The following is a 21,176-nucleotide window of genomic DNA, read 5'->3' as shown; positions in this document are numbered from 1 at the left end:
AATAAAATATGCACAACATGTGCTTTGAAACACAGTTTTAGTGGGTATTTAGGTGACCACTTGTGCAGTGTGCGCATGTCAGCAGATTACAGTATATTTGAAGATTGTCATGTAAACAAGCACATCAATCAGATCACTTAATTTACCTTTCATGTAAACACTACATTCAGATTGCACAGTCTGATTCAATTCAATCCAATGTGTCCATGTAAACACAGCTATTGACTAAACTTACTGTGACCAAATTTCCAGGACACGAATAGACTTTTACAAGGCATTGAATACACAACGAACAGGCACAAGATAGAAAACACAAGGGAAGGGAACCAAATCTGGAAGGGAACAGCTGTGGGGCATGAAATAATTAACAATCAATAATGAGGAAACGAGAGGGCGGGGACAAAGACGAGACAAATGAGGCAGAATCATTTGTAATATCATGTCATATTTTCGTTATCATTAAACCGTACCAACATATCGTTAGGCCTACTAACTGTAAATACTGTCCAGAGTCAGCCAATGTAAGCAAGAGTATAAAAGAGGCGCATTATGAAACACGGGTTTTGTTCATTTATGTCAGGAGCAAAATAAACAAGCAAAATAATATGTTATTGATATGAGATATGAATATTCATCCTCGTCTGCTCCCGTTTATTTGTGATCACAGGGCTTTTAGTCCAAACATTTGCATATTGGGGGGAATATAGATAGAATGAAACACGTTTACTTCATATTTCTTTAGACAGACTGATGATTTTAAAGCTCTTTTAAATTACTGCAGGTGTCTCCTGGGTCCTAAGGTACACCCATACTCACAACACATGCAGACAGATGATTTTATGATTCGTTGCGTCTAAATGAATGTCTGATTTACTTACTTCAGGTTGTGTTCAACTTGAACAAGAGAAACTTACCTAATGGCCCCATAGTGTTTATGACAACAAAACACCGTATCAAAACCGTGATAATAATGATAAGAACCGTGATGTGGAATTTTCATACCGCTACATCTCTACAGTAAATGATGACAGAGTTTTCATCTTTGGGTGAACTATCTCTTTAACTTTAGCTCTGTGATAATCTGACAATATGAGAAACATCAACACGTTAAACAAATTTTATTTAACTTTTGTTTTACTACAACCGTAATGCCATTTCTTCAGTTAGTGTTTGGGCTCCTAAACTAGAAAATGATGTACAAGACAGTAAACCCAACTTCAGACATTCCTCCTAGAGGAACAAAACCCAGTACGCATGCTGACCCTCATTTTTTCCGTTGCCATATGCCGGTGCTTTGTCAAAGGCCCCTGTTGCGAGGACCGGTCACAGTTCACATCTAACCTTTAGCAAGATTAGTCTCTCAGTGACCTATCCTGGATGATGGACTTCTCTACTTGCTGAAATACCAGCAGTGTCTGTGGTATTATTTAAGTGAATGACAGCCCCTATTCCCCACGAGGGCCTCGCGGTCCGGCTGCGTTGACAGAACCTTCAACCACTCTGATGATACTCCACAATGCCTGAATTACAACATCAGCACTTTATGTTTTGATGTTGTGTTTTTTTCTGTTCATCTGCACTCATCCTCTCAGGGTTTGATATTTGACCCGAGGCAATTCATTATTTGCAGCATATTGCGTTCTCACCTTGAATTACTCTTTAAAATAGCATGGGATGATGCAGTCTGCTAGCAGATATTATGCCCTTTATCTACTTAAAGGGACAGTACACCCCAAATTCTGTCATCATTATCTCACCCTCAAGATGTTCCAAATCTGTATCCATTTTTTTGTTCTGTTGAACACAGAGAAAGATATTTGAAAGAATGCTTGTAACCAAACAGTTCTTGGCCACTGCTGACTATCATAGGAAAAATTACAATGGTAGTCAAAAGTGCCCCAGAACTGTTTGCTTCAGAATATCTTCGTTTGTGTTCAGAAAAATAAATTTACAAAGAAATGATTCCTACTATGGTAGTCAATGGTGGCCAAGAACTGTTTGGTTCATATATACATTGTTTACAAATTTAGATATACAAACCTGATATGAACATAGACTGCATTCGCAAGACGTTTTATGTCATTTACAGAGTTAAAAAACATTGAAGAAAATAAAATCTAGTTTTAGTAGTTTTAGTTCTAGTATTAACCTACTTTACAAACATTCCCACAGCAAAGGATGCTTAAAGGGATTAAAGTGCAAGAAAGTGGGGAAAAAAGGTTTTAAATAACCTCCACAAAACCTGACCAGAAAAAGACGCCTGTGTGCTGTTCTTAAATTGGGTGACCGGATTTAATCCGGGGTGTTATCTTTTTCACACTGCGAGAGCAGAACAAAAATAAAAACCCATGAATTTACTGACATTTGGTAAGACTAAAAGAACTCTTGCCACAGAAATTATTTTTATATCAATGTCACTCTTAAAAATATCAATGTCACTAAGCTCCTGTCGCCAAGTCAAATTCCTTGTGTGTGTAAACATACTTGGCAATAAAGCTCCTTCTGATTCTGATTCTGATTCTGAAAGTCATACACCTGTGCTCCAACATGAGTCAATAAAAACAAAATGATTTTCTGAGAGAAAACTGTTCTTTTAACTATCTTTTTATTGTATTTTGTTTTATTTTTCACATTTTAGCCCTCATACGTATTTGTTTGGCAACAAGGTTTGCAGACGCTTCACATGTAGGTGACAATCAGATGGAGGACAACGGGCTTGCCATAACTCAGCCGAATATTTCTGGTGCCATAATTTTAGCGAAATGAATTATGCACGAGCGCTTGTGTAATGAATGTAAAAAGAGTTACCCTATCATTCATAATCTGGAGGCGAGGGGAAATGTGAGCGGTCGGCTCGGGCACTTACTGGTGTATCCAAAGGGCCGGGTGACACACGAGCCGCGGGGGGAGAGGAAGAGATAGAGCCCTTTGTCCGTGCAGATTACATCTCCAAATATAACACCTCACACGCTGATAATGCAGCGTCTAATGCACAGAATAGCGAGATGGTGATTCAAATAGACTAAAACAGGGTTTCAGATGCGCTGGTGTCACAGAGATAGTTTGTTAAGGGGTGTTTTATATCACATAGCCGCTAATTTGTTTCACTAAAAGATTGAGAGCGCATGATGGATGTGTGGGTGTGTGTTTATGTGGTGTCACAATAAAGTAAATCGGATTTGTTTTTATACTAACTTACAGTGAAGTATTAGAAACAACTGCTGGAGTATATTGACAACTCAATTTTACGTTGGATTTGTTTTTTACTTGTTTTTCATTTTACTTGTGATTTGTTATATCGATATATTTCTTTAGATTTATTTATACATATTTAAATATATGAACATATGTGAGAATAGTCCCAATGTTTAGTTAGGGTTTATATCACACTAAACTTTTTTAGCTGTCCGATTTTGTAAAGTTGCTCATTCTACTTTGTATTTAAGCATAAAATAACCTAAAAGAAACAAATGTATTTGATAGTTTTGCCTTCATTTAGATTAGATAAACAAGACATTTGGGTGGGTGCAATTTTCGAAAATACACAGTTTTTGTTGTAGTATTTCTTATTTTATGTGTGTCCGAGAAACGACTGTCAACTCTGTTACCCACCTCTCTCAAAAAGAAATGGATTGTCCCAATCTCACATAATTTGCATATTATGATGTCATAGAAACGTGTGAAAAAAAGACTATGAGGTTTAATCTCTTTTCCCAAATATTGATTAAAATACCAAACGTATTATAAGTGGATTAATTAACTTTCAACAATGTTACTCAGATATTGTAGCAAATTTTAATGTATATTAATGTATGAAAATGTATTTTAAACACACCATGTGCTCTGCAGTTCTTGGCTTCCGTGTTGAGGATGAACCCAACATTTTTTTTAAATGTCAACTATGTTACTGTCCACTCTGTTACTCAGTAAGGTCAAATATAAGGTAAAGTTAAAAAGATCAGAAACCAGGTAACCCTGAGATTGATTCACAAAATAATATTAGGGTTTTATGTAAGGTCATGCTTGTTTTTTGAGAGAAAAAAAGTCACATTTTCCCTTTTTTAATCAAAATTTCACATCCCAGATGTGCCCGCAATTATAGAATGACCCATATACTGTGTGTATAATATAGCTTTCTAGTCATGTAGCTTAGAGGGGATGAGAAAAATATCTCTTATGACCTTTGATCAGGAAAGCTGTAAAATACAACCATTAGCATCCAACACCAACGTATGAGGGTGGAAAATGATACACATATGGGTGGTAAGAAGTTATTGATGGTGTTTATAAAATCCCATAGTGAGTATCATATAATAGCCATGCCCTGTAGCAGACAGACATTGGACATCGATTGGGAAAGGGTTGGGTTTTCCGATCAACAAAGGGATTATGCGCATGTACCAGCTTTTTGCAACTTGTGTAAATCACATCAATAAAACATTGTACATCAATAAATTATTGCATATACAAAGTGACAAAGCGTGTCACTTTATGTATGCATTTATTACATTACATTATATTATATTTAATCAATTAAAAAATATTTTTTTATTTGAATATATGTTTGTCATACGATCATAGTGCTTTTTTGAAAGGATAGCAAGCTTAAATTTAAACAACGTTCAAAAGGTCAGCAAGCAACAGCATTTGATGGCAATGTTTCTTGAGACAGTGTGAACATGCGTGTAACCCTTTACGATTGTTTTTCTGTAAATCAATAATAGTTTGTTTTAAAAATCAATAAAGCTAGTTAACTTTGCCGTGGCTTGCTGATACAGAACAGTTGCTTTGCGAATACGAAAATGGAGGTCGCGAACTTACAGTACGCAGGAACAATATGAGATTCCACTGTATCTTCACTTTCTCGTCTTTTTTTCCCACAAGCAATTTCGCCTACCTCCTGAGAATTGGCACGACTCTTTGGTCCCTATGCTAGCTCTCATCCGTAACATCCACACTGTTGATGCTTTTGTTTTATTATTCATAACAAGTCAACAGCTACTTGTTTAATGGTGTTTTCAGAGAGGCTGGAGAAACTGCAGACTGCATGTTTTCCTACTGGCTGGCCAGCAGGCCCCTATTAAGGGAGGGGGGATGGGTGGGGTATATGCAGAGTGCTTTTTTATTAGGCCGCTGCGGTCCTCTCTCCATCCACCTGAAGAAATGATTTGTCTGTTTTTGATAGCCCTGCTGGAGTCTGCCTGCGCGAGGAAACTAAATTACTCTGAGTAAATGGCCTTGTTGGTGTAAGCTCAGGAATTCAGGTCATATGTGTTTGTGTAAACAGTGGTCCTAAATCCAGCTCTCAGGAGGTTTGCATTAAGTAATATACTGTCGGAGCTGTGGCCTAGCGGTTGGTTTGTGTGCATGTTGAGCTGTGATTAAAATGCAAACAATGTGATCTTGAATCCACTTAAAATTTATTTCTTAAAATATCTTTTGTGTTCCACAGAGGAAAGAGTTGTGTACGGTTTTGAATGGCATGAGGTTGAATAAATAATGACAGCATTTTTATTTGTGAGGGAGCTATGCCTTTAAAGGTCCAGTGTATGAAATGTAGCGGCATCTAGCAGCGAGGTTGCAAATTGCAACCAACGGCTCACTTCACCCCTCCCTTTCGAAGCACTACGAAGGCTGACACAAAACAAAGATGTTGTCACGTTTTCGTTTCTTTGCCGAAGGAGATAACGTATTTACGAAAAGAAGAGCACACTGTAAAAAATGATTTGTTGTTTTTTGTTGTTTCAACTTAAAATAGTAAGTTACCATGTTGCCTTAAAATTTTAAGTTAGTTCAACTTAAAAATATTTGTCAACGCAACGAGTTTGCAACAAATTCATTAAGTGAACTAATATTTTTAAGTTGAACTAACTTAAAATTTTAAGGCAACAAGGTAACTTGTTTTTTTAAGTTGAAACAAAAAAACAACAAATCATTTTTACAGTGGTTTTTATCTTTAGGGCTACTGTAGAAACAACATGGCGAATTGCATGTACGGGTGCATGTAGATAGAAAAAGTTAATTCTAAAGTAATAAAAACATAGCACTTCATTATGTAAGGTCTTTATACTTCTCTGGAGACATACAGTAGTTGTGTATATTATATTGTATTTCTGTCAATAGATCCTCCAGAAAAATTACAATTTGAACACATTGGAAGTCACTTGCAAATCCAGTTTATTGTGTTCACAAAAACTAATAAATAACTACTAAAACACATCCAGAGCTTATAACATTGCAGAGAGTTTCAAGGGCTGGTGGATTGCATGTGGTTGAAGCTAATAGCCGGGCGAAGGCTGGCTGGTTGGTTTGAAGGATGTCGTCTCACTAAAGCTTGTGCACGTTTAGATTCCGCTCACATCGACTAAACCTAGCCGGCGTTTCTGCCTCTGGCTTCAGCAGCCTCTATTGAGGCTCACAAAGACTCTTTGAGCACTCAATCTGCTGTCAAAGTACCTGTGATTTATCTAATGTTGTTAATGAAGGTGGAGACTGGATTTTTATCAGGCCAGTGAGGGTTAGGGCATCATTACTCTGGTGCTTAGGCAGATTCTGATCTGTGAATATTTAAAGGTGCGGATGTTTTCTTTAAATGGAGATCAGTACTTAGAATATGTTTGAGATTGTAGCTAAACAGAAATATTAAATGAAGGAGTTATTTTAATTCGCTGTACAGTACCGGTCGAATGTTTGAAGACACTTTTTATTTATATTTATTTATATTTTTACCACATGTAAAAAAATATAACTATGGAATTAATGTTGTGACTAAAAGCATCCAAAAATAAATGTATGCTATATGGCATATTTTAGCATATAACTTTTACCTAGAATTAGCAAAATCGTACATTTTATCATCCAGCTTCTTGAGATCTAAGCTTTTAAACAATATAGAAGGAATTTCAATCTTTGCTGGATTCTTATTAACAGTTTTTTTGTCTAAATCCATCTGTTTTCCAATGGAAGAAATGTTGGCACAGTTATATTTTTGTCTACAAAACTCATTTCAAACATTAGGTAACACTTTAGTATAAGGACCATTTCTCACTATTAACTAGTTGCTTATTAGCATGCCTATTATTAGCATATTGGCTGTTTATAAGAACTTAGAAAGCACATATTCTGCATGACCATATTCTACAGCCCTAATCCTACCCAATACCTAAACCTAACAACTACCTTATTAACTATTAATAAGCAACAAATTAAGAGTTAACTAAGCAAAAGTTGTAGTTAATAGTTTACTAAAACCGAGAACTGGACCTTAAAATAAAGTGTGACCAAACATTAAAATGTCTACCTTCAGAATACAAGTTGTTACAAGAGCAAATCAAAAGAGTTTTAAGGTCAAGTTTTTTCAAACAAACTTGCACGGATAAAAGACGGAAATGTGAATGGCCCAGGGCATGGTGATAAAAATATTCAGGGTTTTACTGAAAACATTTGGGGCATCAGCCCCCTTAGCCCACCCCTTCCGCCAGAAGTGGGGTCCAAGTCTAAAATATAGAGTAAAAATGCTTTTCAAAATATATTTAAATCTCTCCATTTAAAACTGAAAAGCCGAAAGATGTAGAATACTTTGTATGCAAGGTCACTGCACCCTAAAAGAAGCACTTGGGTTTTTATTAACAGTTAGAAGCTCAATGTTGATGCAGTTGTAGTTAAAAAGGATTTTTTCTCTTCTGCCACAAAGTCGTTAAGTATTCCCTTCAGATCGCATTACACTTGGTGTCCTTTATTTTTACACCATTTCTCTATGTACTCGACTAGATGTACATTTATCGTCTCGGACACAGGCAGCGCTTTCATGATAATTCTCATCCCATTTCATAATGCCTGCTATGCAATCTCTTCATCTGCTGCCAATGGAAAACGGGGCAGCACATTATCTATGGCAGAGTATTATAAGAGATTATCCCTGACAGATCTTTTCCCTCGCAGGCACCATTAACCAGGCTTCGGCCCACTTGATATTTCTACCACCTGTGACCGTCATCCGCCGGGCACAAGAAATATTGCCATTGTATTTTTCCCTGCTCTATAAATTAATCATGTACGGAACTATACCAGCTATACAGTGACCAAGATATCCCCCCTGCCCGTAGATGCCTATGACACCATGCGTCTTTAAAACAGACACCAGAAGCGTGGTTTGATACGTTTTATTGTGCCAGATCATGCTCCGAGGAGGGCTTTGGCTGTCTTTGAAATGTCTGATGGACGCAGGTGGAAAAGTAAGCTGACCTCTCCGCGAAGCGAGGGGGGACTGCTGACGAGACGAAAATGTGAATTAGCATTGATCATTTTTGCGCACCGTGCCATGTTAATGACTTGAGCCTTGCAGGGCTTGTTAGACATCTCGTGAAAATAGATTGTAATGGTCGTACCGGCTGTCCCAGAAGTCCACCAACTCTCGATTGTTTTACAAATGGTACGCGCTTCTTAGTACAACCAAGGACAATGATTTTAGGGTTGTTAATGTTGTTTTCCTCGAGGGATGGCGATTTCATAAGGAAGTGTATTAATGGAGGCGGATCTTCAACCTTGCAGCTTTTTTTCAGCATCCTGAAAATAGGTGTCATTTGTACTTTTAACCTCCTTTTAAATTATGATTAAGTCTTGGCAACATACATATCAGTTAACTAATATAAGCATATAAGCTCCGTAAAGGACATCGGTGCACTGAGGTAGAATTGGAGGCATTGATTTGAATAGGTATGAAAACAGGTAGCATGCTGAAAATCAGATCCGCAGGTCAAATTAATTTCTTTTCCCATCGCGCAGCTAATGTTTCATCATCCGTTTCGCATACTCTCCAGTTATAGATCACCCTCATACATCTCATAAGGAAAGACATCAAACAAATATCCGGCTATTGACCTGTCCTCCCAGACTTGATTGAGACTCATAGTGGGCCGCTGGAACAGAATGACAAACAAAGAAGGCAGGAGGTTAAAAAAAACGGAAACCAAATCGATAGAGATGACTGAAATGACGAAGGACTTGAAGGTCAAAGCTCGCGGTCCCTTGGAGTAGATAATACAGGAACATAATCAATCTCATCTAATTTAATCTCTCCCCCCATCTCAGACCTGATCCGCAGTCATTTTTTCTACCATGGTCAGATCTTTTCATTTTCTGCCCGACGATCATCAGGGTGAAATGCACCCTGATGATACAAGAGCCAATCAGAGAAGTTAGTTACAGTTGCAAAAGGGCTGAGGAACAATATTGACACTTTATAACGATACTGATAGTTCAAAAACAATATATGATATAATGATTTTTTTTAGGGGCTTTTTGCCTTTTTAATACCAGGACAGTGGAGAGCAGACAGGAAAGCGTTCGATATAGAGACGGGGAGAGGGACCAGCAAATGACGCTTGAGACAGGAATCGAACTCAGATCGGGCCGCAAGTGCACTGGCACCATATGTGGGCACATATCTCAGAAACTTCAAAACAATTCTGTAGCTTTAAAACAACATAGTTCAATAACTTTATCGACACTTAAAAAATAATTGACACTGACAAAAAACAATACTGACCCTTCAAAACAATTTTTATACTTTAAAACAATACTAATGCTTTAAAAAATAAGGCCAAACTATAAAACAATACTAATACTAATACTGAAAAAACTATACTAATGATTGAAAAACATTACTGACACTTCAAAACAATACTGCAGTTTTAAAACAATACTTAAAGTTTAACACCATGACCCTTCAAAACAATTCTTATACAATACTGATGCTTTTAAAACAAGACAAAACAATAAAACAGTACTAATAGACGTTTTCAAAGTGACAACATAAACAAACGTTACTGCACATGCGCGCGTTCGTGGACTGACCTTAACATCCTGTACACATTCACAAACAATAGAGTGCCTGTAAATTATTACTTGGCTTGGCTTAACTTGTCTCTCCAATATTTTGAATTTAGACTGCGATATCAAGCTCAACCGCTAGATATCAATGTACCATTTGGTTTCTTTAAATGCGACCGAACTACAGGACCCATTCAACAAATTGTTTATTTAATAAAATGATCATCGTTATGTAATACGATTATTATACAGTGTTAACTGCAGTCCCGACGCGCAAACGATCTATAGTAATACTAAAAACAAAACAAAAAAGTGTTAATAAACTTCTAAACAAATTTTTTGTTTAAAAAACAATATTTTTTTGTTTCTAAACAATACTAATGCTTCAAAAATTACTGACATTTGTAACAACGCTGGTTGTTTAAAAATAATACTCTTTACTAAACATTACTGACATTTGTAAACAATACTGGTTGTTTAAAAATAATACGGTTTACGAACATTACTGACATTTGTAAACAATACTGGTTGTTTAACAATAATACTGACACTTCAAAACAATGCTGTAGCTTTAAAACTAAACGATTGTTTAAACAAGTACTGACACTTGAAACGTTACTGATGCTTCAATCCTGTATTGACATAATGATACTATTACTTCAGAACACTTATAGACTGTAATGAACAATAATGAAATAAAACTGGTGTTGCATGTAAAGGATGTTTCTAAACACTCATTCCAACAGGTAACTCCTAATTCCTCGGGAGTGATGTATTATGATGTTTTTCAAAGCCTATTCTCATAAATGTGATGTTCCTAGTATTACTGTATTACTCATAAACCACAATGTGTCCTGCACTCGGAAATGTCAAAAATATTACCCCCATTTGCTACAGCGCTCCACATAAACAACCCGGCCCACCAGGGCCCATAATTTGTAGAAGCAAAAACAGCGCCTTTGACCCTCATAAATTAAAGTGGGTATTCGACAGCTCTGATGTGCTTTAAAGAGTATTGAATTCCTGTGAGGTGGATGGATTGCACCCAGACGCCTCAAAAGCGGGAGGGTATAGCTGTTTCTCTCGCTCTTCTATCATACTCGCTTGCCTTTCTAAGTGTATCACCTCGCCTATCAAATCATAATCCTGTCCGGAGATACACCGGGCTGAAAATGAAATACGTTTGCAGGTTTGTAAATGTATCACATGCGTTTTCCGCCATAAGTGTGTAGAACCAATACTTTAGCACAATCCAAACATTGCCTTTGGCAGAGGAATATCTGTTTGAATTTTGCTGCCGTAAGCCACTGAGGATTTTTCAATATCTCACTCGCTCGCTCGCTTTCTGCATGTCTATCTCGTCCTCCCAATTTCCTTGACTTGTGGGAGATATAGTGAGCATAGCCTTAGTATCCACACTGCAGTTGATCAAGTGTGAGCAGGCCAGGAGCATATAGGCACTGAGTCCTGTGTCTACTTTTTGGATAAATTATTAATACTCTACAGATTTTTCAGAAGTTGCATCTCCTCCCGCTCTCCTCACTTATGCTGTTTTTGTTTCTAATCTCTCTCTTTCTCTCTCCCTTTGAAATTCCAGAGCTAACAAAGCTGACTTTACATAGGAAGAACACAGTCTGCTCCACTTGCAGTTGAATGGAAATAAAGAAGAATCTGTGACCTTGGAAGATGAAGATGTTGTTGCCATGGAAACTCTTAATCCTGTTGTCACTCAAGAGCTGCCTTGCAGGTACGATATCCCCCGAGTTGCTTTGATAGCTCACCTGTTCTGCATAGTCCCCACTTCAGCTGAGAGATTGGCTTTTCATGCCTCCGTCTAATCATTTTCACATTCCTCTAGAGACAGATGCATGCTGGGAACAAGCTCCTGCGGTTGCCCCAGCAGGACATTTGTCTTGGCACAGTTCCCAATTTCCTCTTCAGCAGGAACTTCATCCAACTTTTTCTGTAGCACGCTCAACTCAACTCAACTTTATTTATATAGCGCTTTTACAATTTTCATTGTTACAAAGCAGCTGTACAGGAGACACATTGACTACAAGCAAAACAATCAAAGTTGTACCTGCAAAAACAAGAAAAGGTTGAAAACACAGAAGACAGACACACCCACACACAAAACACTCCACACACACAACACGCACCAACACACACAGACACAGAGACACACACACACACACACACACACACACACACACACACACACACAACACACACACACACGTACGTACACGGACAAGTACGCACACACGCTCAGTGAGAGCACACATTTAGGATAAAGGAGAGAGAAGCACAGGTCAAATATAACAGATTATAAATTCCTATATGCAATATTAATTAAGTAAAACTTTAAGATTCTAAAGCAGCCCCCCCGGTCAGGCAGATAGTGCAAAAACAGTATGCAAACGGTGGCGAGGAACCCAAAACTCTAATCGAGAAAAAAAACCTCAGGAGAACCCAGGCCCAACCAGGGGATTCCAGTTCCCCTCTGGCAAAAGCTGCTGCCTCTGCACAAGCTCCAGAGAACTTGCACAACAAGGCTAAATAAAATAAATAAACTTAATAATAAAATAAATTATAGTTTAAGATTATCATTAATAATCTAATAGCATTTGAAGTTTTGTGGTGAAGACATGTCAAGAGACCGCGTCCTTCTTTATCCAGCTCTATCATCTCAGCTCTTGTCAGGTCCCCACTTCCCATTCTCCGCTCTACCATCAGGTCAGGCCATGAACTGCATCCTGCTCGCTGTGGTAACCTTGGAACAATGAGACAAGACTGGCTGAGAGTAGAGTACTGTTCTGTACTCTTTGATGCAACAAGTACATCAGTTGTGTTTTTGGTTCCGGTTGATCTAACTAATGCAGCCTAAACCCTCTGAAGATTTATATTATGGAAGAGTAGTGTATGCAAGATTAAAAAGATGCGTCTTTAGTCTAGATTTAAACTGACAGAGTGTGTCTGCCTCCCGGACAGTGCAGGGAAGACTATTCCAAAGTTTAGGCGCTAGATAGGAAAAGGATCTACCACCTGCACTTGATTTTGAAATTCTAGGTATTACCAACTGACAGGACGCCTGAGAGCGTAATGCACGTGAAGGACTGTAATACAAAAGGAGTTCATTCAAGTACTGAGGAGCTAAACCATGTAAGGCTTTATAGGTAATAAGCAAGATTTTAAAGTTAACGCGATGCTTTATAGGTAACCAGTGCAAGGTTGACAGAACCGGGCTAATATGTTCATACTTTTTTGTACGTGTAAGAACTCGAGCTGCCGCGTTTTGGACCAATTGGAGTTTTTGTAATAAGCCTGCAGGGCAACCACCTAACAGTGCATTACAGTAATCTAGTCTTGATGTCATGAATGCATGAATTAACTTCTCTGCATCTGAGATTGACAGCATATGACGTAGTTTAGATATATTCTTAAAATGGAAAAACGCAATTTTACAGGTGTTGGCGACGTGGCTCTCAAATGACAGATTACTATCGAATAGAACGCCAAGATTCTTTGCTGACGACGAGGGTTTTATGGAACATCCGTCAATAGTTAAACAGTATTCTTGGTTGTTACTTATAGCAGTTTTCGGTCCAATAAGTAACACTTCCGTTTTGTCCGAGTTCAGTAATAAAAAGTTGTTACTCATCCAGTTTTTTATATCGACTATGCATTCCATTATTCGATGGAACTGCTGTGTTTCATGAGGCTTCGAGGAAATATAAAGTTGAGTATCATCAGCATAACAGTGAAAGCTAACTCCGTGTCGCTTTATTATATCTCCTAGAGGTAGCATGTATAATGCGAAGAGCAGAGGCCCTAAGACTGAGCCCTGTGGTACACCGTACTGGACTTGCGATTTGCGTGACACCTCATTGTTTATTGCTACAAATTGAAAACGGTCGGATAAATAAGATTTAAACCATTTCAAAGCTATTCCCTTAATGCCGACATAATTTTCGAGTCTATGTAGGAGTGTGCTGTGGTCAATGGTATCGAATGCAGCACTAAGGTCTAGCAGCACCAATAACGAGATACAACCTCGGTCAGACGCCAATAGCAGATCATTTGTAACTCTGATCAAAGCAGTCTCTGTACTGTGACATGCTCTAAATCCAGACTGGAATTCTTCATTGATGTCATTCCTTTGGAGGAAGGAGCATAATTGAGTTGAAACTACTTTTTCCAGAACTTTAGATATGAAAGGTAGATTCGATATAGGCCTGTAGTTCCTTAGTTCTCTAGGGTCGAGTTGGGGTTTTTTGACAAGGGGCCTTATAACAGCCACCTTATATGCTTTAGGCACATGTCCTAATGTCAGAGATGAGTTAATAATACCAAGAAGAGGATCTATAATTTCTGGGAGCATCTCTTTCAGTAGATTTGTAGGTATAGGGTCTAGTATGCATGTTGTTGATTTAGATGATCTAATAATTTTAGACAGCTCATCTTGATCTACGGTATAAAATAATTGCATTTTCTCCTTAAGGGCGCTGTAGTTAGTTTGTTCAGCGGGTTTCACTTCTGATTGCATTGTTATAATTTTTTCTCTAATATCTTGGATTTTATATGTGAAGTAGTTCATAAATTCATCACTGCTATGCTGATATACAGGATCAGAAGTCACTGACGATTTATTTTTTGTTAATTTAGCCACCGTGTTAAATAAAAACCTAGGGTTGTGCTGGTTTTCTTCTATTAGTGATGAAAAGTAGGCGGATCTAGAAGTTATTAGGGCTTTCCTGTATTTTCGAATACTATCCTTCCATGCTGTACGAAATACCTCTAATTTAGTTTTCTTAAAGTTGCGCTCCATTTTTCGGGCCGCTTTCTTTAGAGCCTGAGTGTGTTCATTATACCACGGTGTGGGGCTGCCATTTTTAATCTTCTTTAAACGTAGTGGAGCAACTTTGTCTAGCGTTACCGAGAAGGTGGAATTAAAATTTTCAGTGGTAATGTCAAGATCTTCAACGTTATTTCTCATGATTTGAGACAATTCGGGCAGATTATCGAGAAACGCATCTTTGGTAGTTGAAGTTATTGTTCTACCATATTTGTAACAATGAGTTTTATTTGCAGCCGTAGGCAAGTGAAGCAAACATAATACCAGATAATGATCCGAAATGTCTTCGCTCTGCTGAAGGATTTTAACGTCGTCCACATTTATACCGTAAAATAGTATTAAATCTAAAGTATGATTACGAAGGTGAGTGGGTCCTGACACATGTTGACTAATGCCCATGGAGTTAAGAGTGTCTTTGAAAGCCATTCCTAAGGCATCTGTAACGTTATCTACGTGGATGTTAAAGTCACCAACGACAAGGAGTCTATCTGCGGAGTCTATCTGCGGCCAGTACTAGTTCTGATAAGAACCCACCAAAACGCTCTGTTTGTTTGTAACTGACGCACCAAACTTCTATTTGTAGCTTTGGCGAATGAAAGGTGGAAAAAATGTGAGTGGTTCACAATTTTTATTACATCAGTGTTGGGGAAGCTACTTTGAAATCTACTCATAATGTTAAAGCAAAAAAAATAAAAAATATTACTAGGCTTTCTGGAATACTAGATTCTGATTTGTCAGTTGCGACATAACTACAGTATTGTTCTTGCAAGGTTGTATAACGGATTTAAATATTTAATATTATGTATATTCATATAATAATGTAAAAGTTAAATGAATATAATATAATATAAGTTAAAATCAATTAATTAAAACAAATAAATGTATTATATTATAAATTTAATTATTCATTTTCATTATATTCATTATTATACATTTTTATTATTCAAACACAATAAACTTTAAATATAAAATGTAACAACATCCATAAAACATATAAATTAATATTAATAAAATTAGCATTGCAAATGAATTAGCAAAAACTTAATTAATTAATATTTATTTTGCTACAAAAAGATCTAAAATACTGCCCAGAGTCCGGCGGGCACGACACCTGTATTGCATGTTGGGGTTCCAGCATGCAGTGGCAGGGCTCGTCGATTAAGGTGTTGCGGTCATGGTCGGCTACATTCTCCGGAATGTAGCCGCAACCCCGTCTGCTTCCCGAGCGAGTTCGACTGCCGCTTCGGCGAGGTCGACTGCTCCGGAGAGCGGCAGGGGTGATTGGGGATTCCCATGGATGTTACTCCGCCAGTTTCGGCTGGCGGGCCATCCGTGCCCCGGCACGCTCAGATGGCTCGTCCCCGATGGCCGGCGGTGTACCGTCCTATAGCGGGCAGACTCGACAACGGGATGGGGACGAACTTTCTGTCATAACGTCGGACAGCTACCTCCTGGCATCGGATGCGGAGACCCCTTGGAGCTCCCGCCCCCGGGCGGTCGAGCCGAGACGAGGCGACTCAGAGATGACGGCCATGCTTGCCGGGACCTGCATGTGCATGAGGAGTTCACAAAGATGGGAACATGCCATTCGCGGTGTGCTCCTGTCTGACGGGCTCAGGAGCTGTTACCTCCCTGGACGGTGGGGCAGCTAAGTGATATGTCGACGTCCCCCAGGTGGAATGTGCAGTTGCGGTGCACCACAGACGCTGCCACTTGGAGGGGTCGACCAAGGCTCCCTTCTAGGGCATGTAAGTCTTTGAAGACTTACGATGCTGTGGGTTAAACTGCCTCCGCCCTCCACGCTATGGCGGTCCATCAGGTTCATAATGCTATGGCGACCCATCGGGTCATAAGTCAAAGCGTTAAGATCTGGTTGATGGGAAGACCGATCCGGCTGCGCACCGCCACCGGGCCTCGCGGCTCGTGCGACGAAGGTCATGGCGGAGGTTCTCCATGGTGAAGAAGCAGACTGCTCCACCGTGACCCGGCCACCTATCGATCATCGAGGTCCTGAGCGCAGCCTGCCCCCCAGCTGCCCCGCCCCCCCCCCCCGTGGTGGCCCCTCTGGTGCTGGGGCCCTCCAAGCAAAGGCTGGCCAGAGATGCAGAGCCCCGCGGGAGAGGGCTTCTACCCCATTGGGAACCCGCCTAGGAGACAGAGCGGCCCTGACAGGATGAGCCAGGGGGAATGAGAGTAACAATGGGCCGACCCCCCCGGCCAGGTCATTGCCAGCGGGTCGAAGCGGTATGTTGCCTGTCACTGTTAGTTGCGCCTTACTGGCCCAACCAGACCTGGTTCTCAGACCTGGTGGCTCTAAAGACATTTCCCCTGGCCAATTCCCCTGACGAAGGACGTTCTGTCACAGGGGAAGGGCACGGTGTGGCACCCCAAGCCAGGCCTCTGAAATCTCCATGTCTGGCCCCTGGACGGGACGAGGAGACCTTGAGTGGTACTCTCTCGTCGTACCTTCCTGTCACTCCTCCTCTTATGCTTCCGGGAGATGTCTCAGGTTCCTCAGCCCAAAGGGTGAGTGAATGGCCGACGCCACCTCCCTTTTATACCCGTATGCACGATAGGTTCTCAAGATCAAACCCCCAGTCTGTCTCTCAACACAACGTCTTGTTCCCTCCATCAGGGAACGGAGGTTACAGTCGTAACCGAGATGTTTTACAAAACAAGCTCAATACAGGGATGAAAGGAATCTGAATGAACAAATTCTGAGAATAAATCTGACTTTTCAGTGCTATTCGAGAGACTAGTAGTACATGCATTGCCTCGGCTTGTTTGGTTGCAAGCTTGCACGCATTATTTAAAGAGCTGCAGCATATCGTCATGCTACACAACTACTTGTTGAAAAAACAGCTATTTATTGATTAAGCTGCAGTATTTTGTCACGCTGCTTAAAACATACTTGAGCTAAGTGTCGCAACTTTTAGTTAATTACTCCCCAACGCTGGTCTTTATTCTGTGCACATACGGTATACTTGTGACGGCGAAGCTAAACCCCCCGGCCGTCGTGTCCAACATCCAGCCTATCCATAATTACACCCTGTCAGCAGTCAAGTGTTTAAAGTATTCCTTGTTTCCATATAGAGCGCTTATTTCTCCTATGGTTCAAAGAATTCCCAGCACATTTTTGGATGTAAGGAATAAAGTAAGTCTGGAGAGGCAGGTGCCCTATTTAAACTAAGTAAAGTACCCCACTCATCGGCACTGTTCTAGTTATTTTAGTTGTTGTGCTACAGTAACTATGCCAACTCAAATGGCCATTTTTATTCAAGCCACAGGTCTGCTTTTGATTGCACAGCTTGATATTCTGAAAGCTTTACTGGAGAGTGCAAGGGCACAGCCTCGGATAGAAGGGCAGTGGCTGTTCAGTACAAAGGACATTAGGAGGCCAAATCCACATTTCTAACAACCTGGCAGATCTTCTGAAACAGATGCCTTATTTGAAGAAAACAGCTTTGTTTTGTTTGTCTTGCTTTTTTTTAAGTCATACTGTAAGACATTGACAAGCTGTTCGGTATTTAGTTGCTGTAAATAATTGATTGGGCAGCATGACAATTAATTTCTTGTTGGTTTAAAGCAGATTTGATTGTGATGATAATTGATAGTGACATGCTGAAAAAAAGTGAAATAGTAACATTCAGATAATTAATTTGACTAAATGTCTAGCCAATACCATTACTCTAAAAAATGCTGTGATCTATTGACAGAAATGCAATATAAAATACATAACTATGTCTCTTCAGAAGAGTATTAAGACCTTACAGAATGAAGCGTTATGTTTTTAGAATGAGCTATTTCTATCTACATACAGTGTGGGTCCCCTTGCATCAAGTTCATCGTTGTTTCTACAGTAGCCCTAAATGGACAAACTGCTCTACAGAGCGCATTTTGTAAATACGTTATCTTCTTCGGGCAAAGAAGTGAAAATGTTACAACATCTTTGTCCTATGTCAGCCAACATAGTGCTTCGAGGTGGAGGGGTGGAGTGAGCCGTTGGTTGCAGTTTGCTACCTCACCGCTAGATGTCGCTAAATTTCATATACCAGACCTTTAATCCAACGTTTGGATTTGTCCCTTTCTCACCCAACCATGGGTTGAAAACAACCCAACATTTCTTAGAGAGTAGGGTAATTTAAACCCGGTGGTTGGGTTTGTGCATATTTTACCCATGGGTTGAAACAACCAAGCACTTTTTTACGTTCTTACAAAATGGCACAGCACTTACATTAATCTAAGAAATAAGAAACTATACATTTGCTATGCAAAATATTAGTTATATTTACAATATCAGTTAAATTGAGTGTGTAACCCATATAATATATTGCCAACTATTTCTGGCTGCCCATTGTGCCATATATTTTTATTACCCTCATAATAATAATAATAACCATCATCATCATCGTTGTTATGAACACCATCACCCCTTTAGATCGACTACAATAGGACATGCATATGACTGTTTAACAGTCTAGTCACCACATTCACTCACTACAATGTATGCTAAACATCGCTCACTTATTAAGAAGCAGAGATTATACATGACAAATTTTCCTGTAGTCAAGTCAACAGTGTAAAACTGTGTTACTCACAATAAACATCCTCGCTCGAAATGCTTCATTAATTCCTACAGTATCATTCAAAGGGCACACAAAAGATAAAAGAAAAACGGTAAAATCTCCCACAGCGTGTGGAGACAAGGGCCCTCACCCAGGGCAAACGGACACTTCCATTAGCCTGATGATGTGGGAGGGAGGTTTTTTTGTCCTTGTCAAGGTTACAGACCTGTAAAAAAATCATTCACCCAGAGAGAAAGGGGTAAAACTCACAGGTGAGTTTTATTGAGGTAGGAAAAATAACAATGTATTTTTCTGTTACAGTAGAAAGCACAATTTGCTTCCCTGTAAAGGACCTGATGTGCTTCCGAAAGCGTATTTATTCATTTAAGAAATGATACATTTCACTGGAGTAATTACCACAACATGGGGTAATTAGAGAGGTGGATTGGTGTCTTGGCAGCAGTCAACTGAAATAACAGACCTAGCCACGCTGCCGCCATGCGTATGATGGGCCTGCCAAAGGCAAGACGTCATGTTGATATGGTATCTGCTACGGGAGGGGAAATGAAAGCTGTTGCTGTCTGGCACGTGTTTACGTTACTGATCTAATGAGCTCAGTGTAGGATGTTTGCTGGAACTGGAAATAACTAAACATGCACATTAAACGGAATGTGGAACTGATGCGTTCACACCTGTTTTACAATCCAGATTTATGTTCCAGATTATTATTATTTCTTCTTTTTTTATTCTAGAGAGAATTATTCGACATGGCCCGGTGTTTACCCAGGAGCCCAGTGACAGTGTTTTTCCGTTGAGCGGTGAAGACAACAAAATATTTATCAACTGCAAAGCCAAGGGGAGTCCTCCACCACATTACAGGTATGAACGTTTGAATACTACGTTTACTTCACAATTTCAATCATGACATGTAGAATCACCCAATGTCTTACATTCAGGTGGAAGTTCAACAGGAAAGATCTTGACATTGACATGGACATCAGCTACAGGCTTGTTGAAGGAAACGTATTGATCAATAACCCACAAGCAACGAAACACGGAGGAGTTTATCAGTGTATCGCGTCTAATGCTTTTGGGACCATCCTCAGCCGGGAGGCTAAAGTGGAGTTTGCGTGTAAGTAAAGTGTAAACGTTTGTACAGTATGTGATTGTTGGAAAATAAAATCTGGACAGTGTATTACACAGTAAATTGAATGCATAATGCGTTTAATGACCATTAGGTTATCGTTCATATTTCATGTTGTCATTTGGTCCATTAGTGGATGAGACACATTTCTTCTTTTGGATGTGACATGCTTTTAACTGACAACTACATTTTACCAATTGGAAGATTCCATTAGCAGATGTGCGAATCTGAAGCGGTGCCTGCCTAAAACCGTCAAAAATGCATTTATATTTTCTAAACAACCTTGAATAATTATTTACATCTACGATAAAGAAGATTATTAAAACAATTATATTATTCATCTGATTAGACAGCTGTTCTATACCCCTGAGAAACACAAGTTTGTGCCATGTTCAAGGGCTAGTTAGCATCCTTCAGTTTCTGATTTGCCCAAACACTTAGAATGTAGATCCAAAAATAAAGAGTTTTATCTCAAAAACTTTGACAACATGTCAACATAACAAAAGGAATTGCTTAATGCTTAGTGACTAGTTATCTAGTATTAAACAGTGGAAAATAGCCACATGTTATAATAATTAATGTCTCTATTTAACAAGCGATCAAACCAGGTAATTTTTTGTTTTAAGAAAGACAGCACAATAACACTTTTCACCCGCAACTTTTCAAAAGAGGTTTTTATGTTTCAAAGTGATATAAACATTTTGCATATAATATAATACATATAATATCGTATACATTATACAGGGCCCAAATTCCTTTGTTTTTTAGACATTCAATTTTT

General features: G+C 39.1%; 1 protein-coding gene across 1 annotated transcript in view; it reads left to right on the top strand.

Annotated features, from left to right (window-relative positions):
- The window catches only part of LOC130556632 (contactin-4), an 86,584-nt gene that overhangs the window by 35,949 nt on the left and 29,459 nt on the right, over positions 1-21,176 (top strand). The window contains exons 2-4 of the mRNA XM_057337820.1: positions 11,429-11,578; positions 20,004-20,130; positions 20,208-20,383. Of these exons, the coding sequence (XP_057193803.1) occupies positions 11,518-11,578; positions 20,004-20,130; positions 20,208-20,383 (364 nt within the window). The 5' untranslated portion in view covers positions 11,429-11,517. The remainder of the gene's footprint in view (positions 1-11,428; positions 11,579-20,003; positions 20,131-20,207; positions 20,384-21,176) is intronic.

The sequence above is a fragment of the Triplophysa rosa genome, linkage group LG7 (assembly GCF_024868665.1).
Source record: "Triplophysa rosa linkage group LG7, Trosa_1v2, whole genome shotgun sequence".
NCBI lineage: Eukaryota > Metazoa > Chordata > Actinopteri > Cypriniformes > Nemacheilidae > Triplophysa > Triplophysa rosa.
The sequence above is the reverse complement of the archived record's forward strand: the minus strand, read 5'-3'. Positions and strand labels throughout refer to the sequence as shown.